Source organism: Montipora capricornis, chromosome 1 (assembly GCF_036669925.1).
Source record: "Montipora capricornis isolate CH-2021 chromosome 1, ASM3666992v2, whole genome shotgun sequence".
Taxonomy (NCBI): domain Eukaryota; kingdom Metazoa; phylum Cnidaria; class Anthozoa; order Scleractinia; family Acroporidae; genus Montipora; species Montipora capricornis.
The window spans coordinates 34,547,477-34,569,976 of record NC_090883.1 but is presented as its reverse complement, the minus strand read 5'-3'; the positions used below and the strand labels follow the sequence as shown (position 1 = coordinate 34,569,976).

At 40.2% G+C, this 22,500-nt stretch overlaps 4 protein-coding genes across 4 annotated transcripts in view; 2 read left to right on the top strand and 2 right to left on the bottom strand.

Annotated features, from left to right (window-relative positions):
- LOC138040129 (collagen alpha chain-like) overlaps positions 1-6,336 on the top strand; it is a 38,658-nt gene extending 32,322 nt beyond the window's left edge. The window contains exons 42-47 of the mRNA XM_068885912.1: positions 938-967; positions 2,514-2,637; positions 3,331-3,437; positions 4,036-4,119; positions 5,230-5,451; positions 5,564-6,336. Of these exons, the coding sequence (XP_068742013.1) occupies positions 938-967; positions 2,514-2,637; positions 3,331-3,437; positions 4,036-4,119; positions 5,230-5,451; positions 5,564-5,710 (714 nt within the window). The 3' untranslated portion in view covers positions 5,711-6,336. The remainder of the gene's footprint in view (positions 1-937; positions 968-2,513; positions 2,638-3,330; positions 3,438-4,035; positions 4,120-5,229; positions 5,452-5,563) is intronic.
- Positions 6,337-7,498: 1,162 nt separating this feature from the next.
- LOC138040145 (NGFI-A-binding protein 1-like) lies at positions 7,499-17,802 on the bottom strand. The gene is made up of 6 exons (XM_068885926.1): positions 17,088-17,802; positions 16,312-16,463; positions 13,099-13,327; positions 11,890-11,985; positions 10,842-10,960; positions 7,499-8,653 (listed from the first exon to the last, which is right to left on the bottom strand). The coding sequence occupies exons 1-6, from the start codon at positions 17,800-17,802 to the stop codon at positions 8,360-8,362; spliced, it is 1,605 nt and encodes a 534-aa protein (XP_068742027.1). The 3' UTR covers positions 7,499-8,359.
- A 117-nt stretch (positions 17,803-17,919) lies between these two features.
- LOC138040159 (mitochondrial substrate carrier family protein ucpB-like) lies at positions 17,920-20,104 on the top strand. The gene is made up of 3 exons (XM_068885939.1): positions 17,920-18,348; positions 18,917-19,079; positions 19,325-20,104. The coding sequence occupies exons 1-3, from the start codon at positions 18,276-18,278 to the stop codon at positions 20,010-20,012; spliced, it is 924 nt and encodes a 307-aa protein (XP_068742040.1). The 5' UTR covers positions 17,920-18,275; the 3' UTR covers positions 20,013-20,104.
- Positions 20,062-22,500, bottom strand: part of LOC138040168 (collagen alpha-2(I) chain-like) — a 14,421-nt gene continuing 11,982 nt past the window's right edge. The window contains exon 14 of the mRNA XM_068885946.1: positions 20,062-20,924. Within this exon, the coding sequence (XP_068742047.1) occupies positions 20,778-20,924 (147 nt within the window). The 3' untranslated portion in view covers positions 20,062-20,777. The remainder of the gene's footprint in view (positions 20,925-22,500) is intronic.

Below are 22,500 nucleotides of genomic sequence, written 5' to 3'. Positions count from 1 at the left end.
ACTAAATTATTCGTTGTAACTTGTTACTTTGTCGTAGTTTCATCCACATTGTTTCTACTTTGCCCTACATCTCGTGAATAAATACTTATGCACATCTAGTCTACGTGGTGTTGGAAGGTTACGGCGATAATTCGAGCGCTTTTGGCCGCAATAATTACTAGCTATAAACAAATTCAATTTGGAGGAAATGCGTCATTTCACGTTGCAGACTCGTGAACAACATGAAGGAAGGGAGAGATTTTAGCATCGCCTTAACGGGAACCTCAACTCTGACTTATGAATAATTTTAAACAGAACAACATAATGTTCGCAATCAAATTCGCTCGACGTTTTTCTTCAAAAGTGTTTTTATCGACGAAAATGAATTGCTAGAATCAGTTTTTTTCGCTTTCGAATCTTCCGCGAGCCACCATCTTGACGGCAAAGAAATGGACACAAGTGAAAAACGCACGTGCAGGGTGTGCCCACTTAATATGCAAACCTGGAATTTGTGACGTCTGGCGTTTATTCAAACGTTCTCGTTGCCGTCGCCGTTGTCGTTGTTTAAGTTCCCTTATAAGTCTCCTGGGAATTTAAGGACGAAGACGGCATCGGCAAAACCACATAACAATTATATTATTGGCTGAACGAGTAACAAAATCGCGCTGAACGAGTGGAACGCATTTTTTAGTTCATTTGTTTTACGAACTCTTAAACAATTTAAAAAAGAAATAACTAAGTAGTTTTATGGACGACAACGTGAGTTTCAATTCAATTACATGATACTTGCATGGCCCATATCATTTATTCAATGCAAGTGGGAGTATTTTCGCGAAATATCATATTTGATGGCTTTTTCCTTCAAGGTTTCTTATGAGTGGCCGAGCCTGTTGCACGCACCTAGAATAATGAAATTCTTGGTACAGGATTATTAATATTCACGTCCTTTCTTTCGTAGGAGGATGAGGAGGACACTGACATTGACCCAGTAAGTTAAATTTCTGACCTCGTCACTTATTTCAAACATTGACGTCAAATAAAAATTTCTTTTGATATTCAAATTTGCCAGCCCGCGAAGAAAAGAACCCGATGCGCCATATAATTTCTGAGCAATGATTATTGAACATTCGAAATTTTACAAAGAATGTCATGATAGAATCATTAATGGCTGAGCATGGTTTTGCCACCCATGAAATGGTCAGGTTTTGTTGGACGATAATTCGCTCGTTTATCAAAGCAAAAAAGGCTTGAAACTGGAGATTTACTCGGTTTAACAATTTAGTCAATTTGTAAATAGCATGATATGTGTGAGCAAACTTGTATGTTAGGGAAAGAAAATGTAAACAGTGACGTCAGCAAAGATTCCCTTATAAACCTCTGGCGCCGGCCCCGGATAGGGCTTTTCATAAGTTGCTAGGCAACTTTTTGGCAACTTTTCGTATTTTGAGCAACCTTTTGCTTTCTGAGAAATTTCTGATCTTCTGCAAATTCTGAATATCGGAACAGCTTTTAGTGCTTACATTGGCCACGCTTCCATAATTCACAATGTTTCAGTCTTCCCCTCTGGGGCAGATCACGGGCGAAAAGTGCATGCAACCAGGCTGTTAGATCAGCGGTATTTTAAAGAAATACAAAATGGCGGACGAAGATTCACACTCCACTGATTCGAGTGTTTCAGGTGACGAAGGTCATTCAGATTCTTTGAGGGTAGCCGCAGAAACCGGGGCAAGACTAAGTACTCCAAAAAATATTTGTTTGTGAACAAATTTACTTAGTGATGCTGATTGCACAATAATGCTTAGATATGCTAGTTTTGTTGTACAGATTGCATATATTTGCATCAGACCAAATAAAAGAAGAGAAACAAAAAAGTGACTTTTTTGGAGCAACTTTTCAACAAATTTGTGAGAAATTTCGGGCAACGTTTTGGGAAATCTCGAGCAACTTGTGGAAAGCCTTAGCCCGGGTTGCTCGATCAAAGCACCGTTAGCCCTAAACCAGCGTTGAATACCATGGAAACCTTAAGGTTTTGATACCTCTTAACCAAAGGTTCGTGCCAACCACTCTTCGAGCAACTGGCCCCTAGTTGGTACATCGATAACAATGGGTGACGACGCGCGAAATATAATAAGTATGGGTTATTGACCAAGCGTGAGGTCAAGATGACTGGATATTGGCCAAGTTCTTTTTTTGCGTGTTTATGGACCGAGACGAAGTCGAGGTCCATAAACACGCAAAAAAAGAACGAGGCCAATATCCAGTCATCTTGACCGAACAATCTTGGTCAATAAAGGATTTATTATATGACTTAAAACACCAAAAAATGATCTTTGATCTTGCGGGACCAAGCGAGAAATCCCGAGCGGGCAGTATCGCTCCATCTTGCCCGCTCGGGTAGCCAATCAGAGCGCGCGATTTGGTTCATCTTGCCCGCTCACGGAGCTAGTCATATAATAAACAATAAATAATAAACTTTCAGCTAGGCTCGAGTTTATGGCCATTCTTTTGACGTTTTATTTGCCGTTGTGCTTCAGCTGTCGAATTTGGTTAACCTTGCGCAAGACAGGCTTGCAATGTTGAAAAATCCCAATGGCACAAACAGGTTTCCTGCAAGGACTTGTAAAGACCTCTACATGTCGTATCCTGATCTTCCGAGTGGTATGAGAGACTTGAATTTACATCATCTTAAGAAATGCCTGTTTTTTAAAACTGTTGCATGAAGAGAGGCTTGATGAATTTCAAAGAGGTGGCTTCTTGCAGTGATGAGGGCGTTTGTATTTAGATCGAGTTTCAATCGAGTGACGGAAAACCAAAACCAAAGTAATTACTTTGCCCAATCGAAAAGGACGGAGACAATCCAGTAAACCAATCAAAACTCGAAGTAACTACACGTAGCCAACACAAAGCGCGGGAAAATGTGCACGCGTAAGCCATGATTGGTTTTGGTTTCACTTCTGATTGGTTGAAAAAGTGGCGCGAGAACTTTGAACCAATCACTCAGTGAAGTAATGTAAAACCAAAGCAATTCGCTAATTACTTTCGACACTCAATCGAAAACCTCTCTATAATTTAAGAGATAAAGTTAACAAAAAAACCTCTTGGATGAACAATTTTAAGAAACCCAAAAATTGCAATCTATTTTAATCTTCTGCAAGTTTGCCAATCCCTGCCTCCTTTTTGCATTTCAAACCTTTCTTCAATATTTTGAAAAGTTATTTTAACGTCTCGCTTGATTTTGTTGCCAGTTCCCAGTTGCTAAATTTGGCAACATTTTGTGACACAGCTCCTTTAATATTTGTTTTTGATTGCTTTCTGGCGTTTATTCAAACGTTGATTGTTTTTTTTTTCAAGGCTTCTACTGGATCGATCCAAACGGCGGTTTACCCAGCGACGCAGTGAAAGTTCGCTGTGAGCAGCGTACGAAGTCTACTTGTCTGTATCCCGTAAATACCAACGAGGTAACATTTCAGGCATAAGTTTGTAAATTCAGTTATATCTAAGGAGTATAGTTGTTAAATCACTGGACGAGTGTGAGATTTAAAAAGCCAGTAACATGATTGAATGCGAACCTTATACAGTGTTCGACTTGTCAATTAATAAATTAATTCATTAACATAATTTATTAATTATAATTCACGTATTTATTTAATAATAAATTATACTTAATAAATTGATAAATTAATTCGTTAATTTTATTTATTAATTACAATTTATTTATTTATTTTATTTGTTTATTTAAGATGATTGCTGTAAGTACTTCCCTCCAATGTAATTGGTGGATAAATGTGTTGAAAACTATATACGTTTTCAAAGTTTCTTTGTTTAAAATTAGCAATCAAAAACAGCCAAAAGTTGAAATTACTGAATAACTTTTGCGTCAGTTACCGTTAGCTGCAGACGGCAAATAACCGTGAGGTTGCTTTTTGTCCTACAACCACCATGAAAACGTTTAGGAAAACAGCAAATATCAGTCCATCGTTTGCGTTTCTCGTAAACGAGAAGCTCATGTAGTAACTGATAGAGTTTTCGCCTTTGCTTCATAATTTGTTTGTCTAGGTATTCATGACAGAAAACAAGAAGTGGTTCCGTGGCGTTGATGGCTACAAATGGCTGGGAGAAGATTTACGTATGTTGAAAAATGTAGGTACTCTTCCACAATCTCCTTTCCAGTGAACGCGAAGAAGTGACGTCCTGGGGATGAAGTTTGACGTCACTAGAATGTCACGTCATGACCACGCCTATGCCAACAGGAAAAAGGAGCGTTTTAATTAACTCATTAATGAGTGAGCACAATGGCATGTCCGTTTTACAGTTTAGTTTTCTTTCATGCTATATACTCTGCAAAAAAAAAAAAGGTTTTGTCGAAAAGGTCACTACGCAGTGAATTTTAATTTCTCGGTTATCTTTACCTCAAGGCTGTTGGAAGCAATCCACTTATTGGATCCTTCGTCGATGTTGTACAATTATCGCGAACAACTTTATTGCCGTGACGCAAATTTCGTTGGCGTTACTGTTGTCGTTGATTAAATTTTCTCGTCACTCATTCACCTATGTTTATGGATGTCACGCAATAGAAACAACAGTTTAAATAGACCTTTTTGCAGCTATGGCGGCCATTTTGATTTCTATGGTTTCGAAAAACATTATGGGATGCTCGGGGGGAAGGGGGCAAATTAATATGTATTTGCCCCCTGGGCATCCCATAATAGCTATTTGAAACAAGGATATTCCGCCGTATCTGCAAAAAGGTCTATTTAGGTGCTTCTTTTATTTAGATATAGAACAACCATTCCAGGGAATTTCTTACAGTGCGCATGCTCAGTAATCTCGCCAATGGATGGAAGCGAGGATGTGGCCTTAACCTCTCTTCATGAGTTCATCAAATGGAGGCTCTATCTATATCTATTCCTTGAGTTAACCTTTCCCGAGTACATTTATCTTTAGAACTGCTTTTTCCCGCAAAAAATTGTCATATTTCCACAGAAAGAAATACTCCAGGTTGATGCATGTTCGTTTGGTAATATGACGTAAAGTAAAGTAACTTTATTTAACGTCGGTAGTCCCTTCAGTTACGAGGTTGGTGTCAATGGAAGCCGACAGACGTAGAACAATAGCACTGCCTGTTAACCTTGAAACCGCCACGAGAGGTGTCCTATTAATAACTCTACTCGAGAAAGGGTTGACACCGAGGCCAAGTATGAAAGATATATTAAAGCTCCATTTGTTCTTCCATCTTTAAAATCTTTTTAGATTGAATACGTAAGCGACCCGAGCCAGTTGGAGTTTTTGCGATTGCTGAGTGACCGAGCCAGGCAGAGGATCAAGTACAACTGCAAAGACTCGGTTGCATGGAGTGATGCAAGTAACGAGTTCTTCAACAAATCCATCAAAATAAAGGCTAATAATGGAATTGAGATGCATGCAGAGTCTTCGAACAAGTTCAAGCCCAAACTAATCTTAGACGGCTGTTCGGTAAGAAATGATTAGTTTCAGCATTTTTTTTAAAATTATGTTCATTCCATTCAGTACAACATTCTTGTTGGCAATCAACTAACGTAGGTTTATTTTCATTGGCAAATTGCAGGTGAAAGATGGTAACTGGCACCACACTGTTCTGGAAGTGGACACGCCCAAACCGTACCGCTTACCGATACTCGACATAGCGGTTTATGACATCGGGGACATGGGCGAGGAATTTGGAATAGAAATCGATCGGATCTGCTTTTCTTAGCTTTGTCCCATTTATTAACACAAGCGATTAAATTGCTGTCATTGGTTTCACATTAATATAAGTTTTGAAATACTTGGAATAATTTTAGATCCCGCGCGACGCGTCGTTGCTATTAAAAGGAATGTCACTTCCTAAGAACGGATGGCCCTGTCATACATGCTCTTCTTCCAAGAAAAAAGCGATATTTTGAGACAGTTTAAAAGGATCTCCTTAAGATGGATAAAGTAACAATATCTTCAAGGATGCTTCTTGCCAGACCGTTCTTATAGCGAGCCAATAAAGAGTGCAATTTTCTTTTAGATTTCATGTGAAACACCACAATTATGCGAGGTTGCAGTAGAGCTGCTGTATTACATCTTCTAGTAGAGATAGTTACAAAGATACTCGACTGGTCTCCCTGAAAGAATTTAAAATTAAAGGAACCATCAACAATAGCGCGTTCGTTGATCTGACTCCGTAGAGGGTAGATCGAGGACTTCGTGTTTTGCGCAGTGTTTGCCATCGACATTTAAAATGGCAGACATTCCAGCATTTTACTACACTAGTCTTCCCAAGTACCTTAGTGGGCTCGACATGGATAGCGAAAACTGGTTGTGAGAAATAAATTGGCTTGTTTCTTGATCATACGTTTTCTATCACGTTCACTGCGTTCACACTAGATTCTAGAGAAGCCCAATCCTTACAATTACGACTAAGATGCTCTTGCAACTACGATTTTGTTCACACCAAGCCTTAAAGGGAACTTGCACTCCGATTAATGAATAATTTTAAACCGAACAAAATGTTTGCAATCAAATTTGTTAGACAATTTTCTTCAAAATAAGGTTTTGCATCCAAAACAAAAAAAATGAATTTTAAACTTATTTTCACTCTCAAACTTTCCGGGGGCCGCCATCTTCAACAGCTGTGATGTGTTTAGGTCACACAAAAAGCTTTTGGTTTGGAACAGACAAATTTGGATTTCAAACATTATCTTTTGTGGTTTGAAGTTATTTTCTTGTTTTAATGGAGTTCCCTTTCACTGTTTATGATGATGAGATTCAGAATAAGATCGTGATTTCTCCCTCATTTATTCCAAGCGATGATCTCTCCGCATTCTCTGGAATTTGAGCCCGCGAGTTCATGGCTCAGTTTGCAGCGCAATCGCGCGGTCTTGGGTTCGAGCCTTTCTTTCCGACATCTAACTGCGATGATCAGTTTCGCCTTGAAACCACTTCTGTGTTGGGTGGGGAATCATCCTAGGAATATAGAAAAGGTATGTGTCACATATGGTCCACGGGTCGACATTTTCCCCCTCACTGTCTCAGTGGGGACAGGTATCTGAGACATACCAACTTTGGGAGCTCTTCAGCGCTGGTAAAAGCGATCCGCGGGTCGAAATCTCGGCGTGTATCGTTTGGGTAGGACGCTCGGGCAACTCGTCCCGAGGAATCGCTTCCCGATTCTACTCTTGTTATCCTTTTTTTAGGTAATTGGACTATGCATGAAAAAGTTTCTTAGAGCTATAATGCTCACGATATGCAAGACTCAGTGACCGAATTTAAATAAACCATCGACAAGTGTCCGAAAGTAATGTTTCGTGTCAAATCTGAAATCCAAAATTATGTTGTGTTAACAAAACAACACTTAAAATACGCGCTCTTCATAAGATCGATACATAGTTGTAGCGTGTGCCATGTACAAGGACTACAAGTAGTAAACTAAGGATGACTTATGGAAAAAGGAATTTTTTTTCCCAATAATTTCCCTGTGCAGGAATTTCCTTAGAAATGCATATAGACCTATGAATGATGTTTGAATAAAGTATGCAAGTGTTTCTTATTTATTATTTTCCTTTACAACGTAAGCTACATTCTTTTTAGTCCGTAAAATGAATCTAGTCTATACCATGTACTATATAAGGATTGCAAGTTGTAGCCTGAGAGCTACAACGTCAAGTGCCACATAAACTGTATATACACATTTCGAGTATTGGTAACCGTACTGATATACATGTAACAAAAAACGAACCCCACGTTCTGTTAGTTTAATCTACCAACCTAAAAAAAATCACCATCAATAAACGATATGTAACGTGTCATGTTTACGCAAAAAAAATACGTTTTAAGTTCAAGATCTGAAACAATGCGTCAGGTGACTAACTTGTACAACACAAGTGCCGAGGGGTGACTTATGAATGACAGATGCTTTTTCCAGTAGTATTTACCTGTGCTGGAAATTCCGCAGAAATGGATACAACTTATCAGTAATGTTTGAATATAGTCTGCTAGTGTTTTTTATCTCTAATTACGAATCTTTTTTCCACATGTACTGTACTTAGTACAGCACAAAACAAAACTAACTTGAGTATGTATCAGCATGCTTGCCTAAATAATTTCTTGTCGAAAAATCATTCGCCTCACTTTTAGCCTATCATTACATGCAAATGAAGACCAGCTGCTGTGAAATGATATTACTGTAACTGATCACCATAACATAACTGAGGTTATAATACGTTAACTCTGAAATCCTGCAAAAAAATAATATTGTTCTGGAGAGTTCAAGTTTGGAGCCCCATGGTTTTAACAATCCTTTTAACTTTTTATGCGAGAGTTCAAAGACCCTGTAAAGTAAAGGACTAGCAAATGACAGTGTCATCACTAAAATTAATCACTGCCATGGCACATTGACACTTCCTGGCATTGCCTGACTCGGCATCACCACAGTGATGCCGGGTGTCATGCTCGTGGTTGACCCAACTCCGCACGTCACTGGTACAGTTGCCACAGATACACAAGGAGGCAGCATTCCAGGTAGCAGGACTTTGTCTTTGGCTCCCAAACTCAACAACGCATTGATGGTTGGATCCGATGACACAGCGGCACTGACGAGCGCTGGTGGGTAACCTGCTGAAATCACATTGCCACCTTCGGCCTGCTGTTGGACTTGCTGGACAACCTCAGTCTACAGAAGAAAAAATAAAAATGCAACTAAAGACACAAGGGTTGCTGAATGATGATTCAAGGCAAGGGGGAAGGGGAGGGGGGGGGGGGGGGGCATACAATACATACATGACCCGGGCCGTAGCCAGAAAAAAATTATGTCCATGGTTAAATTCTCTTCGTAGGCATTTAGGGTGTTTTTGATGCCTGCATTTAAAGTCAGCACTAGGATCCCGCATTATTCAAAAAAATCAGAAAAAAAATGACTGAGGCAGTTGCTTCGCATTCCCTCATACTGGCTGCGGCTCTGATGACTGATGAACTCTTGAAACGGCTAAAGTGTCGAGTGCAATGTTTCGTGATGCTGACTTCAGCCTCATGTCTTAAAGAACGACTAATGTTACATGTGTAGCGCGCTTGTACATGTATCGCCTCATGGCTTTAAGAACGACGTATATTTCACGTGTAGCGTGCGCTTGTTTCGCCTGGCTGTCACGCGCGAACTGACTTCCGAGAGTCCGATTGACTCTTGCCAGAAAGAGCTGTCTCCATCATATCCGATCGAGTCTGTTTGCCAACTTTTTCAACCCCCCCTCGCTCCTGTTAACCTTTACTTCCGGTACCACTGATCAAGCGCCATGCACCCATTTCCGGTTCCGGTCGCAATCGGACTCAATCCACCCACGAGTGAAGACAACCCGACTCAGGTCGAGTGTATTGGACATGTATGACCTGAAGCCTACAGATTATTGCTCATTCAATTTATGGCCCAAGTGCAATTTGCAGGTCAGCCCGAAAGTACAATGCTTGGAAGATATTACCTACCCACAATAGACCATTTTACAGTCGTAGCTAAGTTACGTGGCCTAAGAATGGCAGCGAGGCTGCCGGTGACCCTGCTTTGATGCAACCCTTTGCGCTTTTCTAATGTTAATGGGGACTGATTAAAATTAAAACAACACAATTTACATGATAAAAGGAGTGAGGTCTGTATCAATACAAGGTCACCAGCAGCCTTGCAGCGATTCATAGGCTAGGTCACTGGGCAAACAACTCTAAAATTAATGGCCTATTACTGAATGGACCAGGAGAGCGTCTATGCACGGGTTGAGGTGAGAGAGCATACATGGGTTTCTCCCAATGACAGGTTTTTAAAAATCGAATTTTAGCTACAGAGCCATTTTTAGAGAGGAACCCGATTGGCCAGTTGTAATGACATAATGAAATTTTTAATTTAATATGCGCGGCATTGGGAACAAGAATTTTTAAATAGCTCTGTGAAACTAAAAATAGATTTTAAGCAACTATGATGGAGTATGGGGCTCTGTTCTCTAACCTCATCCTCTCGTGCCATAAATTGCAGTCGGCCTAATGTGTTGCAAGTTTATGGCAAATTGCCTGGATAAAGGTCATTTTTTTCTCAGAATCATCTTGTTTGTGATGTTTATTGTAACAACTATTTTAAAAGTAAAGGAATTCCACATTACCACTTTCGAGTTTTATACAATACAATGATACAATGAGTTGCTATTAGTCTCTCCCCTCGGGGCTTTTCAGGACTAATTTACAATACTTTTGTGGGGGACTTTAGCCAGACTGCTTGTTACGCAGTTTACAATTAATTTTTATGGAAGTGAAAGATGCCCCCGTCCAGCTTAGGTTAGACCACAACACCGGGGACTACGTCCCCTACTCTTATCGAACAGTGAGTGGGTTCTTTAACGTCCCATACTATTTAATTTCCAACAAGGGTTATGAGATGGGACCTCCGGTTTACAGTCCTTATCCGAGAAGACTTGAAAGTCTAACCATTTGCAGATGTAATTACAAAGGCAGCACATTCTCCTCAGTTATTTTAAGACCCTGAGTGTTGGTCCGGCCGGAGTCGAACTCACGACCTCCCGCATGCAGCCCGATGCTCAACCAACTGAGCCACCGGTGCATGGTGATTAACTAAAGCTTTCCTGGAAACACCCTAAAATAATGTGACAGAGCCTCCTTAATAGATCAGAAACTCTACAAGCTGAACTACATAGGAGTCAAGGTTAGGGTTGGTGGGAACAGGGCCATTAAACTGGGTTCAGGTCTGCCACTATTAATATTTTCCATAGATGAGGATGATACAAATGTATGCACAAGGGTAGATACATGTATACCAATTTTTTATTATTTTTTATTTAAGCCAAATTCGTTAAACTGCGACAAGTTACCTGCAAATGCTGAGGCATAAAGGCAGTATAGAGTGTTCTCATTGAGGACTCTTCATCTGGATTCAGAGGTTCTTGTCGCTGTTGAAGGTTGCCTGCATTGGCTGATGATGTTGGGATACCTGAATAAGGAAAACAAGCTTATTCCCGTTTGTGTTTGTTTGATAATGTTCAAACGTTTAAAACACGAGGTACAACTAAAATAAATCAAAATGTTACTGTTTTTTCAAGCTAACAGTAAAAATTAATGCTACTATTTATCGTTTCTTAAGAATCAGAGCTTACAGACACTTTGTCACATTAATTTAATTATTAGATATTGTTTGTATTCAAAGACACCAGTGATGTTATCATCATCATCATCATCATCATCATCATCATCATCATAACAATAACAATAACAATAACAATAACAATAACAATAACAATAACAATAACAATAACAATAACAATAACAATAACAATAACAATAACAATAACAATACCAGTAGTTGCCCAGGTTGCCCAGTAGTTTCAGAAACCCATAAGGGCTGAAACGTGTAACGGCCCCTTGTGTGCTGGGAAACAAGCTTCTGAATATTCAATTTGTTAAGTACCATATTTGGAACAACGAGAGAAAATTTCAACCAATCAGTTTGCAAGAACACCGTGACACAATACCACCAATGTTCTCGCACAATTAACTGGAGCGAGGGGTTTCCAAACATGGTACTTAGCACTGAATATTCGGAAGCTGTGAACGCGCGTTACGTTTCAACCCTTATGGGTTTCTGGTAGTTTTCAATATGGACCTCAATCCTGATCGATTTGGAATTTAGAAATGTTGGTTTTTGAGGAAAGGGGAAAACGGGAGAATCCGGAGAAAAACCTTTCAGAGTAGAGTAACACGCCAACAGCAAACTTTACCCACATATGGCCACGAGTACAGAATCGAACCCAGGCCACACTAGTAGAAGACAAGTGAAAGGGGGACGATCAATTTCCTTCTATTTGAAACCTTTCAAGGGGTGGAGGTCTGATTACGCTCTCCCTTTATGTAATATGTACTTACCTGTAGCTGGAGGAAGTATCTGGGTAACTACAGCTTCCGGGACCGTCAAAGTTCTTGCCTGATCCTGTGCATCTTCCACAGAGTCTGCAGTCAGTCCTAAAACAAAAAGAAAAATTAATTCTGCATGAAGCTGTCTCTCTCACTTCTGCTCCCTTCCCTTGACATTTGGCCCAGGTCCCCCCACCCAATCACCACAGAAAAAAGCCCCTTTATTCCTCAATGACTACCGTAATAAAAAATAATATTATTAGCATAATTATTGTAAAACAGTGGATAGTGTTGATGTTGCGCTCTGATTGGCTACTCAAACTATTCACCCCCTAGCACTGAGCTCGGTAAAATTTGTAATCAATACAGGAATAACAATGAGTTAAAATCATCTTTTTGTGCTATATTATCTCACTAAAACAGAGAGTTTTAGTATACATGTATACTAAAGCGACAGTGTCAGTGGCTAGTGGTGGATATTCACCTTGACGCTCAGTCAATATCCACCACTAACCACCTCCACTTTGGTGAATGGTTGGCTAGTACATTGAAGGCCCATTTCCACCACTGACGCACCATTATCATTTGTTATTATTTTGGCGATTTTGTTCGAATTATCGGTAGTCTACTGTATTATATTATTTTACAAATAAAGACACAGAACACTACAACAAAATTGTGAAATAATAAACAGAGAATGCATCAAAAATCTGGACCTGAAAGATTGACTGACAGATTGCTTTTGAGGAAAAAGAAGATTAAGGGCTTTAGGAGATTTCTCAAACTTTGGTAATAATGTTTTTGTGATAAACAAAATTCATGTGTGTCACACAAACAAATGGGCCATTAAGTTAATATAACCTGAAAAAATGTAGAAGTTATTAATGGGCATAATCCTTTTTTCTAGCTGACATAATGTATTTTACCTAATGATTAGTGCACTCGACTGCGGAGCGAGTGGTCTGGGTTCGAGCCCTGACTGGGGACATTGTGTTGTGTTCTTGGGCAAGTCACTTTACTCTCAAGGTGCCTCTCTCCACCCAGGTGTATAAATGGGTAGTAGCATATTTAATGCTGGGGGTAGTCCTGCGATGGGCAAGCATCCCATCCAGGGGGGAGTACAATACTCCTAGTTGCTTCATGCTACAAATGTATGGAAACCGGCATGTTGGGCCACTTGGCTTTTGAAAAGACTTATTTTTATTTAGTTGAAATACCAACCTTCCTCAGACGGATCATCTGGCTCAAATTCATCCTGCAAGGAGACATCTCCCACCATTTCTACATCATCTCCCTGAATGCTGTCATTCTGTGATCCCGTATCTTTTGTTTGCTTGTTGGTGTAATATCTCTCGGAGCGACGTTGCTTCTTTCGTAACTCCTTGTGCTCAAGCTGAAGGGAAACCTGTTGACTCTGCAGCTTGGTTAAATCTGCCTGCAGCTCGTTGACCTGACAAACACAAATTAAGATGCAAAGGTGCTAGATGTACATTTTGCAGGTCATTTTGTTCCTTAGGTTAACTGTAACCAAACTAGGTCATTTTGTTTCAACCTAGGTCATTTTATTTTAAACTAGGTTAAAATTGATAGTAGGAAACATCAACAAAAACCCATCAATTATTAGCAAGTACTTGTAATATATTTGTTCGTAAATTGGTCCTGGAGGAAAGGGGATGAACGTAGTGCAGCTTAGATTCTCATGAGTATTTTATAAACCCCAATGGTTGTTAAGTCTAGGCACTGGTTTTAAATGGTTAGCATTAAGTTTGGGGTTAGGCATACAGTGCATGATAACCGATTCTACTTTTCTTTCTCAGAGTTTTTTAGGACATTGTTCATTGATGAATCTCCTTAGGATGGCAGAGGGCAACAACATTGATTTATCGTCCAAGGAATAAAAGAACTGAAACATACATGATGTCTTGTTGATTTTTAATTTGCTTAGTTACTTCCTCTATCTTTTGCTTACTTTGATTCGTAATAATCAAAGTCAAGTAAAAACAAAACTTTGAAAAGTCAGGGAAAAGGGTTTTATAATCTATTGATCAGAAACCATTTTGTAGGCTCTTGTATGGGTTATTTCTTTTGAATTATCAAATAAAATATTTGTTTATTTTTTTAATTTTGCTGAGTCTGCTTTTAGTGATAAATCCAAATTTTGTCACTTTATTTAGGCACAGTCCCCTTCAAGTTCTCCAATTTGAGCAAGTAGCACATTTGGATGAAGGGGCGTTTCCTTTTCCATTTTATTAATTTTCAGTGCCACATAATCCTGAAGTTCGAACTTCTTCTTTTTCTTCTTCCCTCTCTGGTGTATGATAACTGCAAAAGGCAGACTGCTGGCTGCCTGCAAATAGCGCTGATAAGCAGTATTTTAAGCTAAACACCCATTTCAAACAGTGCTGATAAACAGTATTTAAGCCTCAGGAGCCATTTTTGAGTGGTTAGCTTTCAATAACCGTATTTCAGGGTTAGTCTGCAGGGTTAGTCCGCGGTCTGCAGTTGGCAAGTGTCAGACACCGCTCTCCTTTAATGCCAGGCTCATCCTGCCACTTTTTCAAATTATTCACCATTTTCCTGCTTTGCATGTGATGTCGCTGTGACTTGTCCACTCATTTGTGGCTTTTTAATTTCTTTTCTCCGAGATTCCAAAAACCACTTCATACGGCATTTCGCCAATTGTTCTGTCAATGGTTATGTGTTTTTTTACAAGTGGTTTCTCCAAGATGATGACACCAGTGGTTCCGAGATGAGTTATTTTCTTTGATTAAACTGCAAAGGTTATCTTTTGTCATTCTATTTGCCTGTGCCACTATCTTCTTCTCACTGTGGGAACGCTGTGTTTGCGGCTAAAATCAGTTTGTTATCATGACTAGAAATGATGCCTTGTTCCTGGTGTATTTTGCATAGCGGCGTAAATAAACTTTGTACAATATTTGACTCACTTTATATCATTTACGCATGTGCGAAATGGTGGTTGTCGTGAGGCTTGGAAATAGCTTAACGACTTCAGTTGCTGATTTGATGGCTTAGCGATTAATACAGAGGAGAAGTAATCTCGGATGTCCTATGGTGCGAGGGTTCAAATCCTTGAAGCGGCATGGAATGTGAAAGTTCAAGGTAAGAGGCACAGTCCGTTGGTAGTAAGCAAGGACAGTAAGGGGGAAAGAGAGGGAGAGACAGTAAGTGGACGAAGAACGGAAGGCAAGGGAAAGGTGTTTTCTTTATTATTCCCCCTAAAAATCCAGGCCCCATATTTTTTTAATTACATGTACATCCCCCCCAAAAAAGGAAACCCTTTTTTAGAAAGTTCATAATAACCTAGGTTGAAACAAAATGACCTAGTTTGGTTGCAAATTAACCTAAGGAACAAAATGACCTGCCACATACACATACAATTTATGATGTTGTTTTCATTTAACGAGACTGAGCTTTTCACATAAGTCTACAAGAGGAAGGCACTATTTGATGATATTATCAGTCCAGATTCACACGTAACATTGCTTACTGGGTATTGGCATAGATGTTAAAGGGAGATTAGCTTGTTAGTAAGCACGTACGAGCTGTAGCGAATGTCACCATTTACAAGCCAACCGGAAGCAATGTTCATTATAATTTTTGCAGGAAATTTTCATGTACGCTTGGCCCTTAGCTCATTAGTGATTGTTTAATAATTGAGAATTTCTACATGTTCTTGTAAATTTCCCGCACTAATCATAACGTCATTTCCGATTGGCTCATAATGATGACATTAGTTACGGGTAGAACATGAGCAATACCCTGATACTGTACGCTCCCTTCAATGTACCCAGTAAAAGCAGACAACAATTGTGAAGCCACTCTAGACGTAACTTACCAGTGATAAGTCTGGAAAAATTGGAAAAAGCTACTCTTGGTACATGTACAATGCTAACTTTTCTTGTCATGGAGCTAATTGGATTTTAAAAACTTCCCAGTGGCCCCAAGGCCCAGAAACACTTAACCCTTGTGTGAGAACAAAACTGCTGATAACAATTTTATCCTTGACCCTAGTCATTCTTGATCACTGTCCATAAGAAAGGTAATTTTAAATAAACCAAGCCCAAAAATGAACCAACATGAGAGTGAACAGAAAGCAAAGCTACATCTACATTGACAAAAACTACAAAGTGATCGAAGCCTGAAGTGGGAAGAGTTAGTAAATGGGGTTTTCCTTAGAAAATTCAAAATTGCAGGACGACATTGAGCAAAACATTGTACTTTGCACCAATTCACCTATACTGTACCTCTGCTTCATACAGTGTAAAGCTTCGGTTTATTCACAAGTTGTGTTTTATCTTTAGAAACCGTAAGGGGTGCTCTTAACCAGGGGCAAGCCTGCGACTTTCTGATCACAGGTTGGGATGCTTTGCAACTAACTACTGGGTGGCACCTGGAAGGGACAATCTCTTTTACCTCTGTCGTGGCATTCAATGCTCTAGCTTCCTCCAATTTTGGAATTATCTGCTTTTGTAGTTGTTCGTTGTTGTGCAACAATTCCTCAAGCTCACCGAGACGCTCCTCTCGCTTCTGTTTGTTTGCTTGGGAAACCTGATTCTTTTTAGATACTGATTTGCAAAATGAAAGTACAAAAGTTGCTTATTGCAGAAACTCACTGTAATGTACAGAAACACCCACAGGCAAATTGTATGCTCACGAACAGCTTTGGGTTGTAGGCACAGAAAACTTGCAAAGGAGGTACAATGTAATGTAGAGCATGAAGATTTACAGTATTTTTGACGAATTGTGGTCAAATCATCATACAGTAAAACTACATCCAGTTTAAAATTATACATGTATATCCCCTGTGGTCATGCAGTGTGAAATCATATTTTGCCACCGATCCCAGGGGTAAGGGCAGGACAGGATCGTAGCTTTTTGCACAGTTAACTTATATATCACTTGTACAGTACATGGCACCAACGTAAACAGATACAGATTGACTAATTGCACTGATGCTGATGATATTAAAAAATAGACCTTTGAGAAAGAAAACTAGCCCTACAATTTTTAAATCAACGACTGAATACTTAGCAAGCTGCCAAGCATGTATCTGAGACCACTTGACAGATACCCTTGTGTAAATATCGCGTTGCATTCGAAGAATTGAAGATCAACAAGAAGCTCATCATATAAAGAAACGAAGGCATAAGGTAGCAAAAACACAAAAGTTAACCATTCATAAAACTTACCATCGGCTTCTTCGTCAGATTCTGAAGCAAATTTAGACCTCGAGTGACCGTGAACGAACGTAAAACCGCTATCTCGAACGACGCGTCTTGCCATTGTAAACAACTCGTCGCGACGAACCAAAAGTGTGGGATCGCGAAGGCAAAGCTGTGCGGCAGCTTCATTGATCATTTGTTCGTGCGAATTGAGAGTATTTGTCTTCCGCTTCTTGATGTCTCGACCATAAATACGTGAATGATCTCTTATAAGCTGCTGTCGTTCGGGATCGAGCTTCTCCCAGTCAATGATTACTTCCATCGGCGGCAATTTCAGCTCAACAACACGTTTCTCTGACCCACCTTTCGAAGATGCACTGCTACGCCTTCTTCGACCCGAACTGCTCGGCGATGGTGGGGTATCAACCCGAGTAATTCGACTAATTTGCGGCGAAGGAGCCCACTTCTCCATCCACGAACCAGCAGCAACACGTTCAGAGGAATGCCCTCGCTTGTTTTTCCATTCCACCAAAGCTTTCTGCAGCCTCCGAGTGTGTAGAGGTTTGGTTGACATTCCGACCAAAGCGACGATTTCTTTGAACTCATCTTCGCTCGCATCGCAGAACTGCTGTACGTCGTCTCCTCCTTGTTCCAGGAAACTTGGGTAGTAGTCTAACAGGTTCGCTGCCTTGAGCACCGAATGAAGCTGTGCCTCTCTCTCCTTCTGCCCTGGCGTTGCCATTTTGCTCTACTTTCCCTACCCTACAAGCGTGAAAGAGCAATGATGGCGGCGCAAAATGCTCTGAGCAAGAAGGGCTGTGGACTCCCCACGAAAAATAGCATACTGGCGTCCGATTGGTTCACTGCTGGATAATACGTTGCCTCCCTACCCGCGACAAAAATTTCCCATTGGACAGTACCAGGGTGATTGACAACTGGCCGGGTGTGGGATAAAAATAACAATTCTCCCACTCAACACAAAGAAAGCATACATGGTAAGCCGACATTTTCGTTTTCATTCGAAGAAAATTTGATATTCCAAGGAGCTTGACGCTTCCTCGGTTTCCAAACCGTCGAAATCAAAATGAAAAACATGCGACCAATCTAACAATACCGATTACAATTAGATATTTCTACCACCCCATCAGGGGCTTTAGCATTTGAATTACAATACAGGCGGCAATCTAGCCGCTTCCACAATCAATAAACTTAGAAATGGCGGCCAAGTCATCGGATAATTTTACAAGATTTGTATTGAGTGGCGCTTCAAATATGTGTGGAGGAGCTGGTAAGATATATTCGTGATCATTGGGATGTTTCTTTTGTTTGTGACTGTAGCATAGCCTTCGACATACTGCATGTCATGTCAATGTTTTCGGGTTTGGGGTTATTTTCAAAATGGTAAAACAATGACCTGCAAAGAGTGACCTGCTTAAACTTTGACTCTTTACTTTCCACGGAGCAAATTCTTTTTCTGTTCATGATGAAACAAGATCATTTGCACTGCTTTCAATGTGGGATTGCGATAAATGAATGCTCCGTTGGTAAAACATTATTACATGTAAGAGAGAATCAACTCGTGTCTTTGAATGGTTAGATTTGAAAATATAGGATCCAAACTTGCGTTATTAGAGGCGCTTCCAATCGGTAGTAAATTATAATTAATAGGGCAAACTATCCCTGTGGAGTGTGACCAAAACTAAATGTAACACAATGCCGTTGTGTCACGCGAACTCTCTCCAGGACAAGCGGAGTTCACAATAGACTAGTTGAACGTCTTGGACGCATTGTCTTGCTATTTTAGATAGCTATTTTTATTTATTTACTTATTTGTTTGCTTGTCTATTTATTTGCAGTCACGAATCCCATAGATGTAATAAAAATTCGGATGCAGCTCGAAAATGAATTAGGTGCAAACCACAAAAGTAAAAATATATTCAAGGATCGATACTACAAGGGCTTCATCAGAGGCGCGCTTAGAATCTTCTCAGAGGAAGGTGTCAGAGGCCTTTATAAGGGGTAAGTGTTATATCAGCTCAATAGATATAAAGTCGATAATCAAGATCTTTATACCAGTCTATATAAACGATAAAGAACAAAAATAAGGGATGGGGTTCTAGATAATTTGCTAGCTTCTCATTTTCGATTTCGGCTGATGGCTGAACTTTAGTCAACTTTTCCCAGGGATCTTCTTTTAGTTTCCTGTTTTCGTTTCCGTCTCAGTTTAATTAACTCCTTGCATACGTTAAAACTTTGTCTTCTAGACTTGTACCGTCATTAATGAGAGAAGGCTCATACAGTACAATTCGACTTGGAGCTTACGAGCCACTGAAATATCAGTTAGGAGCCACAGACATTGCCCATACTCCATTGTGGAAGAAGATAGCAGCCGGTGCCATGTCGGGAACTATAGGCAGTGCCATAGCCACACCGACCGACTTGGTCAAGGTGCGCTTCCAGGCAGTGGGACCCGGGCAGCAATCTAAATATCGGAACACCTTCCATGCGTTTTGGACAATAGCGCAGAGTGAAGGCTTCAGGGGCCTTTGGACGGGGGTGGGCCCCACAGTTCAGCGTGCAGCCATTTTAACGGCGGCACAAATACCTTCTTACGACCATACTAAGCACACGCTTTTGAACGCTCAGTTGATGGTAGAAGGACCCGCTCTGCACGGAGTATCATCCGTCATAGCTGGTTTTGTAACAGCTTGTAGCACCTCTCCTTTTGATGTTGTGAAAACGCGCATGATGAATCAGGGGAAAGACACGACCGGTGCGCCGTTACTTTACAAGAATACAATTCACTGTTTAGCTAAAATTGTCAGGCATGAAGGGATATTAGGGCTTTACAAAGGGTTTATACCGAACTGGATGCGAATAGGACCTCACACTATAGTGACGTTTTTTGTATTTGAAAGACTAAGGTATTTAGTCGGAATGAGCCCGGTATAGGAAAGCTTTCACGCTTCATTGATTTCATGAATGAAGGAAACGTGGACTGTTTGCATATAGGATGTTTGGTATATTAAATTATTTGGGCAAAAGTGGTTTCCAGAGTTTATGAGTCTATTTTCTTGCGGATACCGACGATATACAACAATCTATTCATTGTGAATAAAATTAGCTTCACAAAGAACCACTAAAACTCGAGGTGCAAATCACACCAACACAACACGCGCGAAACATGCAGGCTCCCGCGAGAAGAAGCGAGGTAGCAGCCAGTCCTCTCGTCATACGGCCGTCCACTAAACAATACATCTTTTTCCAAAATGGCCGCCATTTAGATCTTCTTTTGTTTTTATTCAAATTAGATCTTGATGCCTCGTTCAAGGAAAAATATTCTTTTGAATTTTAAGGTTAAGAACGAGGCATCAAGGGCTAATTTGAATAAAAACAGAAGAATATTTAAATAGAGTCCATTTGGGAAAAGGTTATAAAGGTGTAAGAATCCCTTTAAAATACCCATCTACTGCGTAAGTTGAGTTTGCCAATCTTTTTGCTGGCGCGGTTTCTCGACCGACGAAAGGGGTGACCTTAGAAAAATCTCAAGGAATCCGATGTAATTTCAATTCTATTGGCAAGTAACAAATTCTGGTGTAATAAAAAGTGCTGATAGTACAAGTTATTTTACAAATGCGGGCTTTTACTTTTCGAAGAAAGCAAAACAGTCATGCTGAAAGTTGAAACAAAAAGGAAAAAAAAAAACACCAGGAGAGCTTAATAGAAACAGACCGGTCCGATTTCGAGTCCAAATTCCTCGCCATTATCGCCGATGTCGTACGCTGCTACATCCACTATTGGAAGGCGGTTCGGTTTCGTGGTGTCTATTTGGATGACCGTATGAAGCCAAGTGCCATTCTTGACCTGGAAAGAGAGAATAAGCTTGCATGATTAAGCTTGGAAATATAGCGAAGACATCGTTGATGTCACATATTGTCATTAATGTGCCAGCCTCATTGGCTATCGAAACAAATGGTCTTTTTTCCTGTGGTTAGTACATTTGAATAACAAAAACAATGTTAGTCAACAGATATCTTCCCTATACCTTTGCCATTGATGATTCGGTTAGAGTCGCAAAAAACTCTTAACGTTCCTAAAAGCAGTAAACCTATTTCCCTCCGATTTCAAGTTCGGACGTACATGTCACATTGCAGCTGCAAAGGATAGGGTACTTTGCATGCACGTCACCATCTCCTTAAGCCTGATAACTTCTAACCTCTTTTGTTAGGGTTTATTTTATATTTATAAGTTCCTGGTTTAAGAGTCACGTTTTGATGCTACGTTATGTGAATTTTATTATGATGCTGCTTGTATTGGACAACCCTTAAAACCTTCGGATTACTGGTTCGGATGTTTTACCATAAAGCTCGACACAGGCTCTATTAGGGGTTATCAGGATAAGGGATATTTAGGGCGCGTTCGATTGACCCATTTCCGGAATAAGAATGCGTAGAATGATGATTAAAACTGTATGTTTGGCGCGTTTCGAAGCAGCACCTCAAGGATAACAAAAATATGTTTATAATAGCATTTTAGCATCTATCTGACAATTTTAATGTGAATCTCCATAAAAACGAAGGATTTCTAACTTACATGTGTATTCCATGTATTTCTATTCCGGAATACGGTCAATCGAACGCACCCTTAGGCGAAAAAGTATAGGGATAAATTAACCGGATACAGGACACTTAACGAAGAGATTCCAGGATACCGAGCATCAAACTTGTTATTTTTTTACAAAAAATAAAAATAACAAAATAGGCAACCTCGTTTCCAGGGCCTCTCTTCTCTGCCTCCATTGTCGTTGAGAAAAAGATAACGACAATATGGAGGCAGTGAAGAGTGACCCTGGGAACAAGGTTGTAAAATGGGTTCGTTCGTTCGTCGGTGGTCCTCAGGGGCACAATGACGTCATCAGAAGTAACTGGCATTACAGGGTACCAACCACAGGAATTAACGGATACGAGATATTTACGCCAAATATCAAAGGTATACGCGATACTAAGACCCTCCCCGCCCCCCCTCCCCTCCAATGGGGCCCGGCTCTCAACAAGGCTTGCGACTTCCTAGCCATTGAAGGGGTCATAGTTTTTGAGTGGATGTAGGAATGTTTGGACAGCGACGTTAATGAGTTAAATTAAGAGATTTATGCTCAATAATGACTCGGCCTTACTCGTGAAAAACCCGAGGGCTCTTTAACAGGTGCCGAAAATATGACCTTCCGATTACTAGTTCGGATGCCCTATCATTGAGCTTTGATCATTTTGTAAGCCTATGACGGACCTCATCCATTTTAATGTCCTGCGCTTTAGGCGCTAGCCCATCAGACTCGTTTTTCATTGTTTTCTGCATTATATTCGACTAGAAGCACATGACCTTGAGGCGTGTAACTTGCAACTTTAAATTTTTCCTTGGAACAAAGCTGGGCATTTTAGGACAC